The sequence below is a fragment of the Phascolarctos cinereus genome, unplaced genomic scaffold (assembly GCF_003287225.1).
Source record: "Phascolarctos cinereus isolate Bilbo 61053 unplaced genomic scaffold, phaCin_HiC Scaffold_7;HRSCAF=346, whole genome shotgun sequence".
NCBI classification, from domain to species: Eukaryota; Metazoa; Chordata; class Mammalia; order Diprotodontia; family Phascolarctidae; genus Phascolarctos; species Phascolarctos cinereus.
This window is the reverse complement of record NW_027556180.1, coordinates 86,415,864-86,429,308: the sequence shown is the minus strand read 5'-3', so window position 1 is coordinate 86,429,308 and position 13,445 is coordinate 86,415,864. Positions and strand designations below refer to the sequence as shown.

At 38.1% G+C, this 13,445-nt stretch overlaps 1 protein-coding gene across 1 annotated transcript in view; it reads right to left on the bottom strand.

The window, feature by feature from the left end:
• The window catches only part of CATSPERT (catsper channel auxiliary subunit tau), a 105,867-nt gene that overhangs the window by 67,162 nt on the left and 25,260 nt on the right, over positions 1-13,445 (bottom strand). The window contains 3 exon segments of the mRNA XM_020970540.2: positions 1,171-1,239; positions 11,376-11,420; positions 12,990-13,112. Of these exon segments, the coding sequence (XP_020826199.2) occupies positions 1,171-1,239; positions 11,376-11,420; positions 12,990-13,112 (237 nt within the window).

Genomic DNA, 13,445 nt, shown 5'->3' with positions numbered 1-13,445 from the left:
AAAACAAAATAACCTTAGACGGAGGAAAACTTTTAAATATATTTTTTCACAAACATTAACAAACTAGTATTGAAAAAAAATCTCAGACACACGCATTCTCAGACACGCCCAATGTGTTGATTTGCCTTGCTTGACTAATACACACATAGAGGTATATGTATATATACAGTCATATATGTGTGTGTGTGTGTGTGTGTGTGTGTGTGTGTGTGTGTGTGTGTGTGTATACACACACACACATCAAGGGAGGGCTTCTATTTGGGGAAAAGGAGGAGGTGATGAGTTAATGGATAAAAGTAGATATATTTTTAAAAAGCATCAGTGAAACGTTTTGTTAAACTACACAGAAGAAAACAAAAAAAGTACAGAAGGGGACACAAACAAATGCAGCAGGGCTTCTTAATCTTTTTTGTACCCTTCGGCAGGACTGTTTCTTAGAATAATATTTTAAGTGCATTAAATACATAAGATTACATAAGAAACCTACTATTTTTTTTTTGCTTAGGTAGTTGGGGTTAAGTGACTTGCCCAAGGTCACACAGCTCATACATGTCAAGTGTCTGAGGTCAGATTTGAACTCAGGTCTTCCTGACTCCTGACTCCTGAGCTCTATGCGCTGTGCCACCTAGCTGCCCCTAGAAACCTACTATATTGAAATAGCTATCAAAGTATTTTTTAAATTCACAAATGTTTTACATAATTGCACAAGTATAACCTATATCTTATTGCTTACCATCTCAAGGAGGAGAGAGGGGAGGGAGGGAAGGATAAAATTTGAAACTCAAAACAAAAAAAGGTTTAAAAATTGTTTTAGCAGGTAACTGAGGGGAAAATAAAATACATATTAAAAAATTCACAGATGCTGAGAAGTATTCCTTAATTAGAACAATTTTGTTACATTTTGTTAAATATATCTATATGTGTGTGTGTATATATATATATATATATATTCCTTTAAAAAACAAACTATATGAAATAGAAACTCACAGTTTCTTACAATGTCCTCTTTTTTGTTCTTTGAATTTTTAAATGCTTGTTGATGATTGTTAAATTCACAATAAACAAAAAATAAGCCTAAGAAGAATATTGCTACTGAAAATTATAATATATTATATATTAATTAATATATAATATAATATAGTATAACAAAGTAAAAAATTAGGAACCAACCTGATGTGAAAAGCCATAACCAAAGTTTCCATAGGAAAACATAAATTCCACTTCAACCTTGCAGACAACCTAAACATAAGACAAATTCATTTTCATACATTAAATCAGATTGTTATTTTAATGGATAAGATAATAACACAGTAATACTTTTTACTACACATAATATTGCAGAATGTTAGAAAAGCCAAAAGTAGCCTATAATAAATGCAAGATTTATGCATAAATTCTCTTGTGACATAGCAAGACTAGCATGAAACTGTAAGGAGGGTCAATGTCTGAAGGGCAAAAACAAAAAAAAGCAAACAACCTCCCCCCAACCCCCCCCCCAACTCCACAACAAAAGGCTGGCTGTTATTTTTTTGATGTAGCACTCTGTAGGTCTTGTGGTCACCAAGCGTTCCTCTGTTACCATCTTCTGGAGTTTAGTTCTTTGGAACTATTTGCTAGATTGTCAGAAGCCATCTGCTACAATGGGGATAGCCTCTCCTTGACAATGCCATCCTAGCCACTCCATGATCTACATTTAGCTAAGAATAGCCAACAAATGCCAGCCAGAATGCTCTTGGCTAAGATTAAGGCTGTTTTTAAAATTATCTGACAAGTATGCAAACAAAGTTACCCAAACCAAAAGCAAAGTGAAGAGGGCAAGGCCACTGCCTTATCTTGATGTCATTTTACACATTTGTGACCAAAAAACAAATGCCTGGCTTTTGTGGTATATTCTGTGCACTAATGCAAAAGCTCCTCCTATTTTCCTGCACTGAATAATTTTCAGAGCAAGATTAATGAGATTAATAAGCAATACATGGATGTTTTTTCTAGGATTCTTATAATAATTTATGGATACTGGTGCAATACTCAAGTTACCTATCTACAATCTGTTTCCACTCACTCTTGCCATAACAAGCCTACATCCTTTTTTTAAATTCAGGTATCTTTTATATCACTTGAACATGTCTTCATTGACAATATGCTACAACAGGATGACTTTAACCCACTATATATTTTCCCGTTGCAATTTGAGTCACATATATTACTAATTGTTTAGAGATTAGGGTATTATATCATTTGTAAACAAATTGTATCATTAGGGAAATGTACTGAAAGTTACAGATTTTGTTGACAGGGAGCGAATCACCAAAAGCACTTTGTAATTTCCGAAACATTATCCTGCTACCCTTTTATATTGAAAATGTGTCTAGTTCATTATCTGTCTGCAGTGCTTATCTAAGATTTACACTGATGAATTAATTCAATGGATTAGACCCCAAACTGCATGTCAAACTCTGGGGAAAACATATTCTTAATCTACTTGCTTTTCCTTGTATGTTGTACTAGGTAAATCTCTAGAATCCACTTTTTGGTCTGAAGCAATTTATCAGCACAATGTAATCTACAAAATGAACATCTCTACACTGAGAATTTCTCATTTATTTAGACTATGGATGTCATGTTACATGATGGTGACCTTTGGAGACCAAATATTTTATCTGCTTTATGTCTCACTTTAATAGTCAGAGACTCACTAAACAAAATTATCTCTGTAGCTGCATCTACCGAGGAATCTTTTATAATCTTGATATATGTCTAGAAGATACCCCATTGTAGAAGAGCCCTTAAGTTGGTATTTTGTTCTATAAAGTCATTTTTTTTGGTAATATAGCAGGATCTTGTTGTATTCTCCATACGTCTCAGGAAGCTGAATGACTATGGGTAGACAAAGGCCATCCTCAAAATATGCATAGACGTGGAGTAAAGGCAGGACTAGCCTGAGCTCTTTCCCAAACCCCTCTAAATACCTTTTAAAAAATGACTCTAAACAAATTCTAGAACAGCAAAACCCACAAAAAAGATAGAATGACACAAATTTCCAGCCCAAGACAACTTGGAAGGAGAGCAGGAAAGGTCTGTTGTACAAGGGTGAGAGAAGAGTGTAGTCCAGCGTAGGTCATGCCAACATAAACCAGGCCCCAACAAACACAGAGCGGGCCTTGGGGCTACTGAATCACTGGGAGCAGTGGTGGTTTCCAGACCTCTCAGCCGACAGACACCAAAGATAACTTAGAAGGTCAGCAGGAAAGATCTGTCTCACCCGGGTGAGAGTGGAGTGCAGTCCAGCATAGGCCATGCCAGCACAGCCCCAGACACAGCAAACCAGGAACATGCCTTGGAAATGATTGAATCAGCAGCAGCAGTGGCTGCTTCCAGAGCTCTTGGCCCACAGATGGTAAGTGTGCCAAACAACTGGTCAGAAGAAGATTACAGAGGTCTTTTTGCTAGCACTGAGGCAGAACTCTGTTGCTTTGCCCATACTCAGATCTGGGTCACAGACCTGGGTGGCAGTTCCAGGGTGAGGAGGAGCACTAGCACAGTAGAGCTTGCAGCCACAGTGGAGGGGGACCCTCCTCACAATTCCAGTGTAGAAAAGAATGCTTGTGGTCACTCACAGACCACAGCATAGGCCAGGAGAGTAGTAAACAACTCTCCTAAGATCATGCCACCTTGGAAGAACTGAAAACTTATAGGTCCCTGGAAGTGTCTCTGAAAACAGCTGCACAAAACCCACTTTTCAACCTACAAATGCTGAAGACAACTTTGAAGGTCAATGGGAAAGATCTGTTGGACCTGAGAGAGAGGAATGCGGTCCAGCCCTGGCCTTAGCACAACCCTGGGGTGGCGGCCACAGTAGTAGCAGTTTTTTCCAGAGCTCTCGGTCCAAAGACTGTGGGGGGAATGAGTGGCTGATCAGAGGGGGACTGCAGGGATCTCTCCTGCTTTGCCCATGCTTGAATCTGGGTCGCAGCCCAGGTTGGTGGTCCTGGGGTGAGGAGGCATGCTGGCATGGTGGAGCTTGAGGACACCATAAAGAGAGAATCTTCCTCATATTTCCAAGGCAGAAAAGAGTGCTTGTGGTCACTCATAGACCACAGCACAGGCATAAAGAAGTTAACACCTTTCCTTTGATCATACCACCTCGGAAGAACTGAAAATTTACAAGTCCCTAGAAGTATCTCTGAAAACAGCTGCACAAAACATCCAAAGCTTAGGACAGTACATCCTCCATAATGGAAGCAGAGCCTTACCTTAACAAAGAGTTAAAAAGTCAAATAATTGGCTAAGAACATGAGCAAACAAAGGAAAAGAACTCAGTCTATAGAATCTTACTTCGGTGACAAAGAAGATCAAAACATACAACCAGAAGAAGACAACAGAGTCAAAGTTCCTACATCCAAAGCCTTCAAGAAAAATATCAATTGGTCTCAGGCCATGGAAGAGCTCAGAAAGAATTCTGAAAATTAAGTAAGAGAGGCAGAGGAAAAACTGGGAAGAGAAATGAGAGTGACACAAGAAAATCATGAAAAATGAGTCAACAGCTTGCTAAAGGAGACCCAAAAAAGTACTAAAGAATATAACACCTTAAAAAACAGATTAGACCAACTGGCAGAAAAGGTCCAAAAAGCCAATGAGAGAAGAATGCCTTTAAAAAAGCAGAACTGGCCAAATGGAAAAGGAAGTCCAAAAGGTCCAAATGCTCACTGAAGAAAATAATTCCTTAAAAATGAGAATAGAGCAAGTGGAAGCTAATGACTCTATGAGAAGTCAAGAAACAATAAAATAAAACCAAAGGAATGAAAAAATAGAAGACAATGTGAAATATCTCACTGGAAAATAAATCTACCTGATTGGACTACCTGAAAGCCATGATCAAAAAAAGAACCTAGACATCATCTTTCAAGAAATTATCAAGGAAAACTGCCCTGATTTTTTGAACCAGAGGGCAAAACAGAAATTGAAAGAATCCACCATCACCTCCTGAAAGAGATCCCCAAATGAAAACTCTCAGGAATATTATAGCCAAATTCCAGAGTTCCCAGGTCAAGGAGAAAATATTGCAAGCAGCTAGAAAGAAACATTCAAGTATTGTGGAAACACAATCAGGATAACATAAGATTTAGCAGCTTCTACATTAAGAGATCAGAGGGCTTGGAATATGATATTCTGGAGAGCAGAGAATCTAGGATTATGACTAAGAATCATCTACCCAGCAAAACCAAGTGCAATCCTTCAGGGGAAAAAAAGATATTCAATGAGATAGAGGACTTTTAAGCATTCTTGATGAAAAGGCCAGAGCTGAATAGAAAATTTGACTTTCAAATATAAGACTCAAGAGAAGCATAAAAAGAACATAAACAGAAAAGAGAAACCATAAGGGACTTAATAAGATTTAACTGTTTACATTCCTACATGGGAAGATGATATTTGTAACTTACAAGACCTTTCTCATTATTAGGGTAGTTAATAGGGGTATATATAGACAGACGGCACAGATGCGAGTTGAACATGAAGGGATAATATCTAAAAAATAAAATCAAAAGGTGAGAGAGAAATGTACTGGGAGAAAGAGAACAAGGGTAAATTATCTCACACAAAAGAGGTAAGAAAAAGTTTTTACAGAGGAGGGGAAGAGAGGAGAGGTGAGGGAGAGTGAGTGAACTTTACTCTCATCAGAATTGGCTCAAAGGAAATAACATACTCATTCAATTGGTAAGAAATCTAACTTACCCTACATGAAAGCAGGAGGGGAAGGGAATAAGAAAAAATGGGGAGGATAGAAGACATGACAGATTCAGGGAGAGGGTAGTCAGAAGCAAAATACTTTTGAGGAGAACAGGGTGAAAAGAGAGAGAGACGAGAATAAATGTTGTGGAGGGAACAGAATGGAGGGAAATACAGTTAGCAATACTAACTGTAAAAAATGTTGCACCAAGTTTCTCTGATAAAGGCCTCATTTCTCAAACATATAGAGAACTGAGTCAAATTTGTAAAAAGAGCCATTCCCCAATTGATAAATGATCAAAAGATAGGCTAAGTTTTCAAATGAAGTAATGAAAGCTATCTATGTCCACATGAAAGAATACTCTAGCTAATTACTGACTGAAGAAATGTAAATTAAAACAATTCTGAGCCACTACTTCACATGTATTAGATTGGCTAATAGGACAGAAAAGGTAAATGACAAATGTTGGAAGGGATGTGGGGAAAATGAGACATTAAAATACTATTGGTAGAGTTGTGAACGGATTCAACCATTCTATAGAGCAATTTGGAACTATGCCCAAAGGACTATAAAACCATGCATACCCTTTGACCTAGCAATACTACTACTAAGTCTGTATCCTAAAAGAGATTAAAAAAAAACAAAAAGGGAAAAAGACCTATATGAACAAAAACATTTATAGCAGCTCTTTTCTGGGGGCAGAGAATTAGAAATTGAGGGGATGCCCATCAATTAGAGAGTGGCTGAACAAGTTGTAGTATGTATGGAACAAGTGTAGCATGATGGAATACTATTGTACTATAAGATATGATGAGCAGGATGCTCTCAGAAAAACCTGGAAAGACTTGCATGGACTGATGCAAAGTGAAATGTACTGTGTACAAAGGAAGAGCAATATTGTAATATGATCAGCTACGAATGACTTAGCTGTTCTCAGCAATACAACAATCCAAGACAACTCTGAAAGACTTATGATCCTTTCCAAGAGAAAGAACTGATAGTGTCTGAATGAAGATTGAAGCATACATTTTTAAACTTTATTTTTCTTGAGGTTTTTTGTTTTTTTTTTCACAACATGACTATTATGGATATGTTTTGCATGACTACACATGTATAACCTATATTGAATTGCCTGCCTTCTCAATGGGGGAGGGGAGGGAGGAAGGGAGACAATTTGGAACTCAAAGTTTTAAAAACGAATGTTAAAATTTGTTTTTACATGTAACTGAGGGAAAAATAAAAATACTAAAATTCAAAAAATATGCATAAACCATTTTCACAAAGATTTTTACAAAGATGAGTTGGTAGTCAATTTCTTTTAGGGATGTTAATAATATCCCTCGCCTTTTCCATTCTTTTGTGACATCTTTGAAATTGATTCCCTTAGTGTCTTTATAGTTATGCTCTTTCCAGAATGAATTTCTTCTATCTGTATTTGACTAGATCCAAGAAGTTTTTTATTTCCTCTTTTCCTTAAGACCCATTTTTATTTCTTCACACAGTTGAGTTAAGTATGGTAGGTTTACCGTCATTATTGATGAAAACAGATTGTTATTGAATTGCTGGCTGATATCATTCAGTCCACAACTATTTGTTTTCCTTCTTGAAGTTTCATTTATTAAGGCTCTTAAGGTGATCTGGATCATGTGGGTCTCAGGCAAAGATTTTTGAGGGACTGCTTTCCCTTCCATTGCGTCGCACTCCTCTGAGCTCACTCACCCCCCATGAAGAGGCAGACTGGGTATAGTAACCCTGAGAGTGTAGAGTTTCTAGCATAATTGCTCATAAGCATTTATCAGTAGGCTCCCCAATGATCATTAATTATGTTTTCAGAGTTAATTAGCATTTAAAAAGGGTTATTTACTGAGGTGATATAGTAAGAACAGTTGATGCAAAGAACAATACCCCCAAAGTCTTGGGCACACTCTCTCACAAGTACATAAGAGGGTCTGTGGTAAGAATAGGCTCAAGCTTAGAGAGTGCATATGGTAAAGAGGTAATTCACAGTTACACGTGCGCGCGCGCGCGCACACACACACACACACACACACACACACACACACAATTAAACTGGGGTTAGCACAACTTACTTCTAAGTAGATGTCCCTGACAACATACTACCAGCAACAGGGAAAAGGAGGCAACTATGAGAATTAACACACAGCAGAAAGAGGAAAGATACTGAGTCAAAGAGAGAATAAGAGAAGAGTGATAAGGCTACCTAGAAGGCTAGATGAACTGAAATAGGCAGCAGAAAGATACGAGGAGGAAAAAATCATGGCGACAGTTCCACAGCTGTATAGAAGGAAGGTAAAAGGTCACTAATAAAGGTAATAAAAATGATGGTACTGTATATATGTACATATACATATATGTGGGTATATATATGTACACACATGATAGCAAGATTAGGAACACTATGGTTTGTAGCTAATAAGCTTATATGAATAGGTATTTGCACCAATCACTATTTTGGTATTATTGTGGACCGGATGATTTTAGTTCGACTCTTGTCTCTGATAGTTGGTGAGTTTAGACAAATCACTTAACCTCACTGGGTTTCATTTTTTTCAACTATAAAATTTAGAGGGTTGCACTAAATGTTCCCTAAAGTCCCTCCCAGTCCTAAATTTATGATCCCATTAAAGCTTAAAAGAGAAAGGTGTGAAGCCTCTGGGGTACTAACTTATTCCTCCAAAAAGGGGTAGCACTTCATGGAGCACAGAAATAAACATTGTCATTCTACATTTTATACATTTTCAGGAACATGTGTTTGAGGCATAATATAGCTATTGTTTTGGAGGGAAAAGGAATTTCTATCTACTAATGCAAAGGGAAAAATTCTCTCCTGAAGAACTCTTGCAGGGAGATGAGAGAAATCTAGCTGCCAAGGTTAACTACCAAGGAATTTAGACCATTTAGAGATGGTGAGGAACAGCTACTGCATTTATTTACATATAGGGACAGTCAAGTTAAGTCACGAAGCATTTATTAAAGCCTGGTATATTCATTGAGGAAGACAATACTCTTGACTTCCCTTTACTCCCAGCATTTAACTTATAAGGGTCAAGAGCCAAAGAAACTTTGGGGGCAAAAAATGGAAATGTCTTCTTCAACAAGAAATTTATGTCTAGAAAGATTTTTAAGTAAGGTCTAAAGGAACTGAAAAATCTCACCAGACTTAATGGGAGGACTATTCAAAGTCTACCCCAGCCTAGGCCATGACAGCTTGATTGAGCATCTAAAATCATTAAGATGATAAGATGGAAGAAAGTAAAAGAAATAGGGGGATAGAAACTCCACAAGTTTCTGACTCCCAAGATGATTTTTGGCTAGACATTAGATAAGTTAGAAAAATAATTTGTGCTTAGTAAATCTCTTAATTGCTTGTAGTTTTTATTTTCTTACAAAGAGTATAGGTTCTGACTACCAAGACTTTAATGAGACCTCAAAGAGGTAAGGAGTATAGAAATATTAAGCCTACTTTCACGTACATGACTAGGGATACCTACAACGAAAAGACTTTTAAGACTTCTTATCTTGGGCAGCTGGGTGGTGCAGTGGATAGAGTACCTAGGCTAGAGTCAAGAAAACATGATTTCAAATCTTGCCTCAAACACTCACTGTGTGACCTTGGGCAAGTCACTTAACCTGTTTGAATTAGTTTCCTCATCTATAAAATTGGGATAATAATAGCACCTAATCCCTGGGTTGTTTCGAGGATCAGATGAGATATTTGTAAAGTACCTGGCACTTAGTAGCCAAGATATATATGTTAGCTGTTATTATTGTCTTGTAACATTACAGCTTTATCCTCTTTTTGTCATTTTAATAAAAAAACTGAAACTGTAAGTCCTGAGTATTCATGGGGTAAATGAACCATGAGAGCAGAAAGGAATGGAAATATAGGGGTTATACACTGAACTTTCTCTACCATGCTAAGAAACCTCTTCATCCTGGAAACTTATTCTAGCCCTGCAATTCACACACTGGAAATACTCTTGTCCCAATGGTCTCTTTCCCTGATTGGACGGCTTTTCCCAAAACCTCCATTTTAATGAGGAGGCTCAGGCAGTCATCTTCATTCATCTTCAAACTACACTTTGCATTTTCTCTACTATGCTTTCATGTCTTCCCTCTCCCCCTAAACTCCCCTTTTCAGTCCCATTTCGTGTGTTTTCTTTCTCCACTAGAATGCAAGGTCTTTCAGGGGAGGACCTGTGCTTCTGTATCTGCATTCCCAACACTGATTCCTGGCACACAGTAAGCACTTAATAAGCACTTGTTGATTAATGGCTGCTGTGTGTCAGTGATGCCCAAACTTGGACTATAGTAGAGAGCTCACATTAGGCAGGGCCAGTACTGAAACCATCCAGCCATTGATTGTGTATACATGCAACTAGGAGTACTGGGGGTGGAGAGAAGTGGTGGAGAAATAGGAAAGGTGAAAGGAATGGGAATAAGCAAAGTGCCTACTATGTGCCAGGGCATTGTACTAAAGGTTTTACATACTATCGCACTTGATCTTCACAACAATCCTGGAAGGTAGGTGTTATTATTACTCCCATTTTACAACTGAGAAAAGTGAGATGAACAGAAATTAAGTGACTTGCCCAGGGTCACACAGCTAGTCAGAAGTGTTTGAGGCCATATTTGAACTCAGGTTTTCCTGAATCCAGGCCCAGTACTCTCTTTCCAGTGCTCCACCTAGTTGCCCCTGTATGGGAGAGTTTGGTAGCAAAAACCAAGTAAGGTTTAGGATAGCAATGCAGTAGCATGGATGTCTAGGAATCCTGACATAATCTCCTTTTGTGGCCTTGTTCTATATATATATATATATATGCTGTTGACCTCCTGGAAGAGGCAGTCAGAAGCATGTACAGTATCTGTATGTATTCCCTGAGTATCTGTGTCAGGCTATACTTGGTGGACTGTACGCTCAAGAGCCCTGATGTGGAGTACACCAGAGTGAGAACTGACATATCCAGATTTAGCCCGAAAGTTGTATATCTGAAATTAATCTATTGGAACTGGTGGGACAAACACACCAGTGGCATCTATTTTATTTGTTACACTACTGGCATATCAAAAATGATTTAAACTCATTTCTGTATTGATTTTCCCTCCATCTCATAATCCAGATGCTGAGTCTGCTTGACCAGATGATCAGGGCTGCCACACCTACCATGTCCAGTGCCATGAACTCAGAGTAGCCAGAAATCACCAGCTGACCCCAAGATGTATGAGATTATGGCTCTTAGCAGCTCGACTCATTCTTCTTGAACCTGAGGCCACAGTGATCTTGTCTTCTAATTAGTCACTCAACCATACTATCATGTTCATCAGAAATGCCAGGTTATCTCGAGGATGACAACTTTCCAACTGGTCCAGAAGTTCTCTATGCAATACTTAAAAATTTCTATTAGCCTATACTTATAGCCCAAAATGACTCTCGGCAATCAGAAAGATAAGAGAAGAATGATGTGAACACAGTGATAATGAAAGCAGAACAACAATGTTGAGTGAATTAATAAAAGATTTTAAATTAAAAGTATTTGTATGTTTTAAAAAGTATTTCTATATAAAACAATTTTATTTTCACTAATAGATGTGTCTCAATTACGTGTATTTTGAAACAAATCCCTACCAGGTTTCTAATCTTCATAAAAAATTCCTCTGTGAAACATCCTTTCTGGAAGACAGATAAAAAAAGAGGGAAATTTTTAAATGCATGACATCTCAGATAATGGATGGGCATTATATCAGCACAGGACATTATCCAAACTGATGTAAGTAACATAACAAATGAAATGTTATTTATAAACAAAAAAGACATTCGTATGTATAACCTAGACATGGGCATACCCAGTGACTCATGCCTAACTTGTAGGCCTCTTGGTCCATTACCACGTGGGTGGAGTAGCTTCCTTTGATTGGCTCCCTACATCTTTAAAACTGGTCAGACTGAGCTGTTTGCGCTCTTTCTTTTTTTTTTTTTTTGGCTAGGCAATGGGGTTAAGTGACTTGCTCAGGATCACACAGCTTGTAAGTGTCAAGTGTCTGAGGCTGGATTTGAACTCAGGTCCTCCTGACTCCAGAGCCAGTACTCTATCCACTGTACCACTAGCTGCCCCTATTTGCTCTCTTTCTACTGCCCTCTTTCTGTTGCATTTTTCAGCCATTCTTCTCTGCTGCATTCAAAGGGTGAAGATCATAGTTCACCCAAAGCATGGGAGCCATGAACTGACTGGTGAGAGAGGAAGGACTTCCTTTCCCGGCTCCCTCTTTTTACCTCATCTGAGAAATGGGGCTAAGGGTGTTTGTTTCTGTTCTGTGTTGTTTGTCCACCTCAGTTTCCAGTGCCAGACATGATCCCCACTGGAGCCAGGATTATAGGCTGGACATTGTAGTCAGTCAGGTTAGGATGGACGCCATGAGAAGCTAGGGTAACTGAGGGGAGAGTTTCTGAGCTAAACTAGGAACCTAATTCCCTTCTACTCTTCAAAGACTGAGGTACTGTAAAGGGAGAAGGGGAATTATGACTCTCCTGTGGTGGGTGAGGAAGTTTGCATATTTGTGATTATATCTTCTGAAGTAAGTATTTCTATATAAAAGTGAATCTGTCAGTGGTTAGACGGAACTGGAGTACTGAGGGTTCATACCGCTGCAACTGAAGACATAACGCTGGTGAGGGCTGGAGCCATTTGCAGGGAGCCTAACCCCCCCCTAAATCCCCTCAAGGGCTGGGGAACCTTGAAGGAGGAGTGAAATCTAACTAGCCTGGCCTTCCAGGCAGCGAGGGCCAGAGTAGCTAATGTTACACATATAATGAAATTGCTAGAAGATAAATAATTCTGTTAAGAAAATACAAACTCAAGATGCAGGTCCATTTAAGTATGCATTAAAGAATCAGAATCTTAGGATTGAAAGAGACCTCAAAAGACAATTAGTCTTAAGTCCTACCTGAACTAGAATTCCCTCCACAGCATATCCAACAAGTGCCTGAAAATACCTACCGAATAGGAAGCTACTACCTCCAAAGGCAGCCCATTTTGGATAGAAAGTTTTTATTTATATAAAAAGCATATTTTTTGTATAAACAAAGCAAATGCAGCTAAAATCAGAAGCAGATGAAGTATTTTGGTCTTATCATAAGAGTTTGAAGGTAGATATTGAAACTGAGTCTTCTGGTAACCATGAACACTGACTGAACATAGTTAGGTATGCAGTTGATAAAACTGTTACAATAAATAATACATACCTGAATAATTTCATAAAGATGTAAGCTAAAACTTCCCAACAGTACAGGGTAAGCTTCCAATTCATCAAATTCCATTAGTTCCAAATAAATCATATTCCTTTCATCATCTTGACGTCTTGGAACCTAAATAGTAATAATAATCATAGTAATGATAGCTGACATATAACACACTTTAAACAATGCTTTAGATGTCCTATTTCATTTGACCACAACAACTGTGTCAAGTAGTGTCCAAACATATTATTATTCTCATTTTACAGATGAGGAAATCGAAATTCAGAGTTTAGGTGATTTGCTCAAAATCACACAGCTAATAGAAAATAAAGCCAGTTCACAGGATGATAAGATTTAGAGCTAGAAGGGACATTAAAGATCATATGGTCCAACAACTATATTACAGACGAAACAGTTCAGGCCTAGAGAGGTTAAGTGACTTAACTCTCAACTCAGGCATCA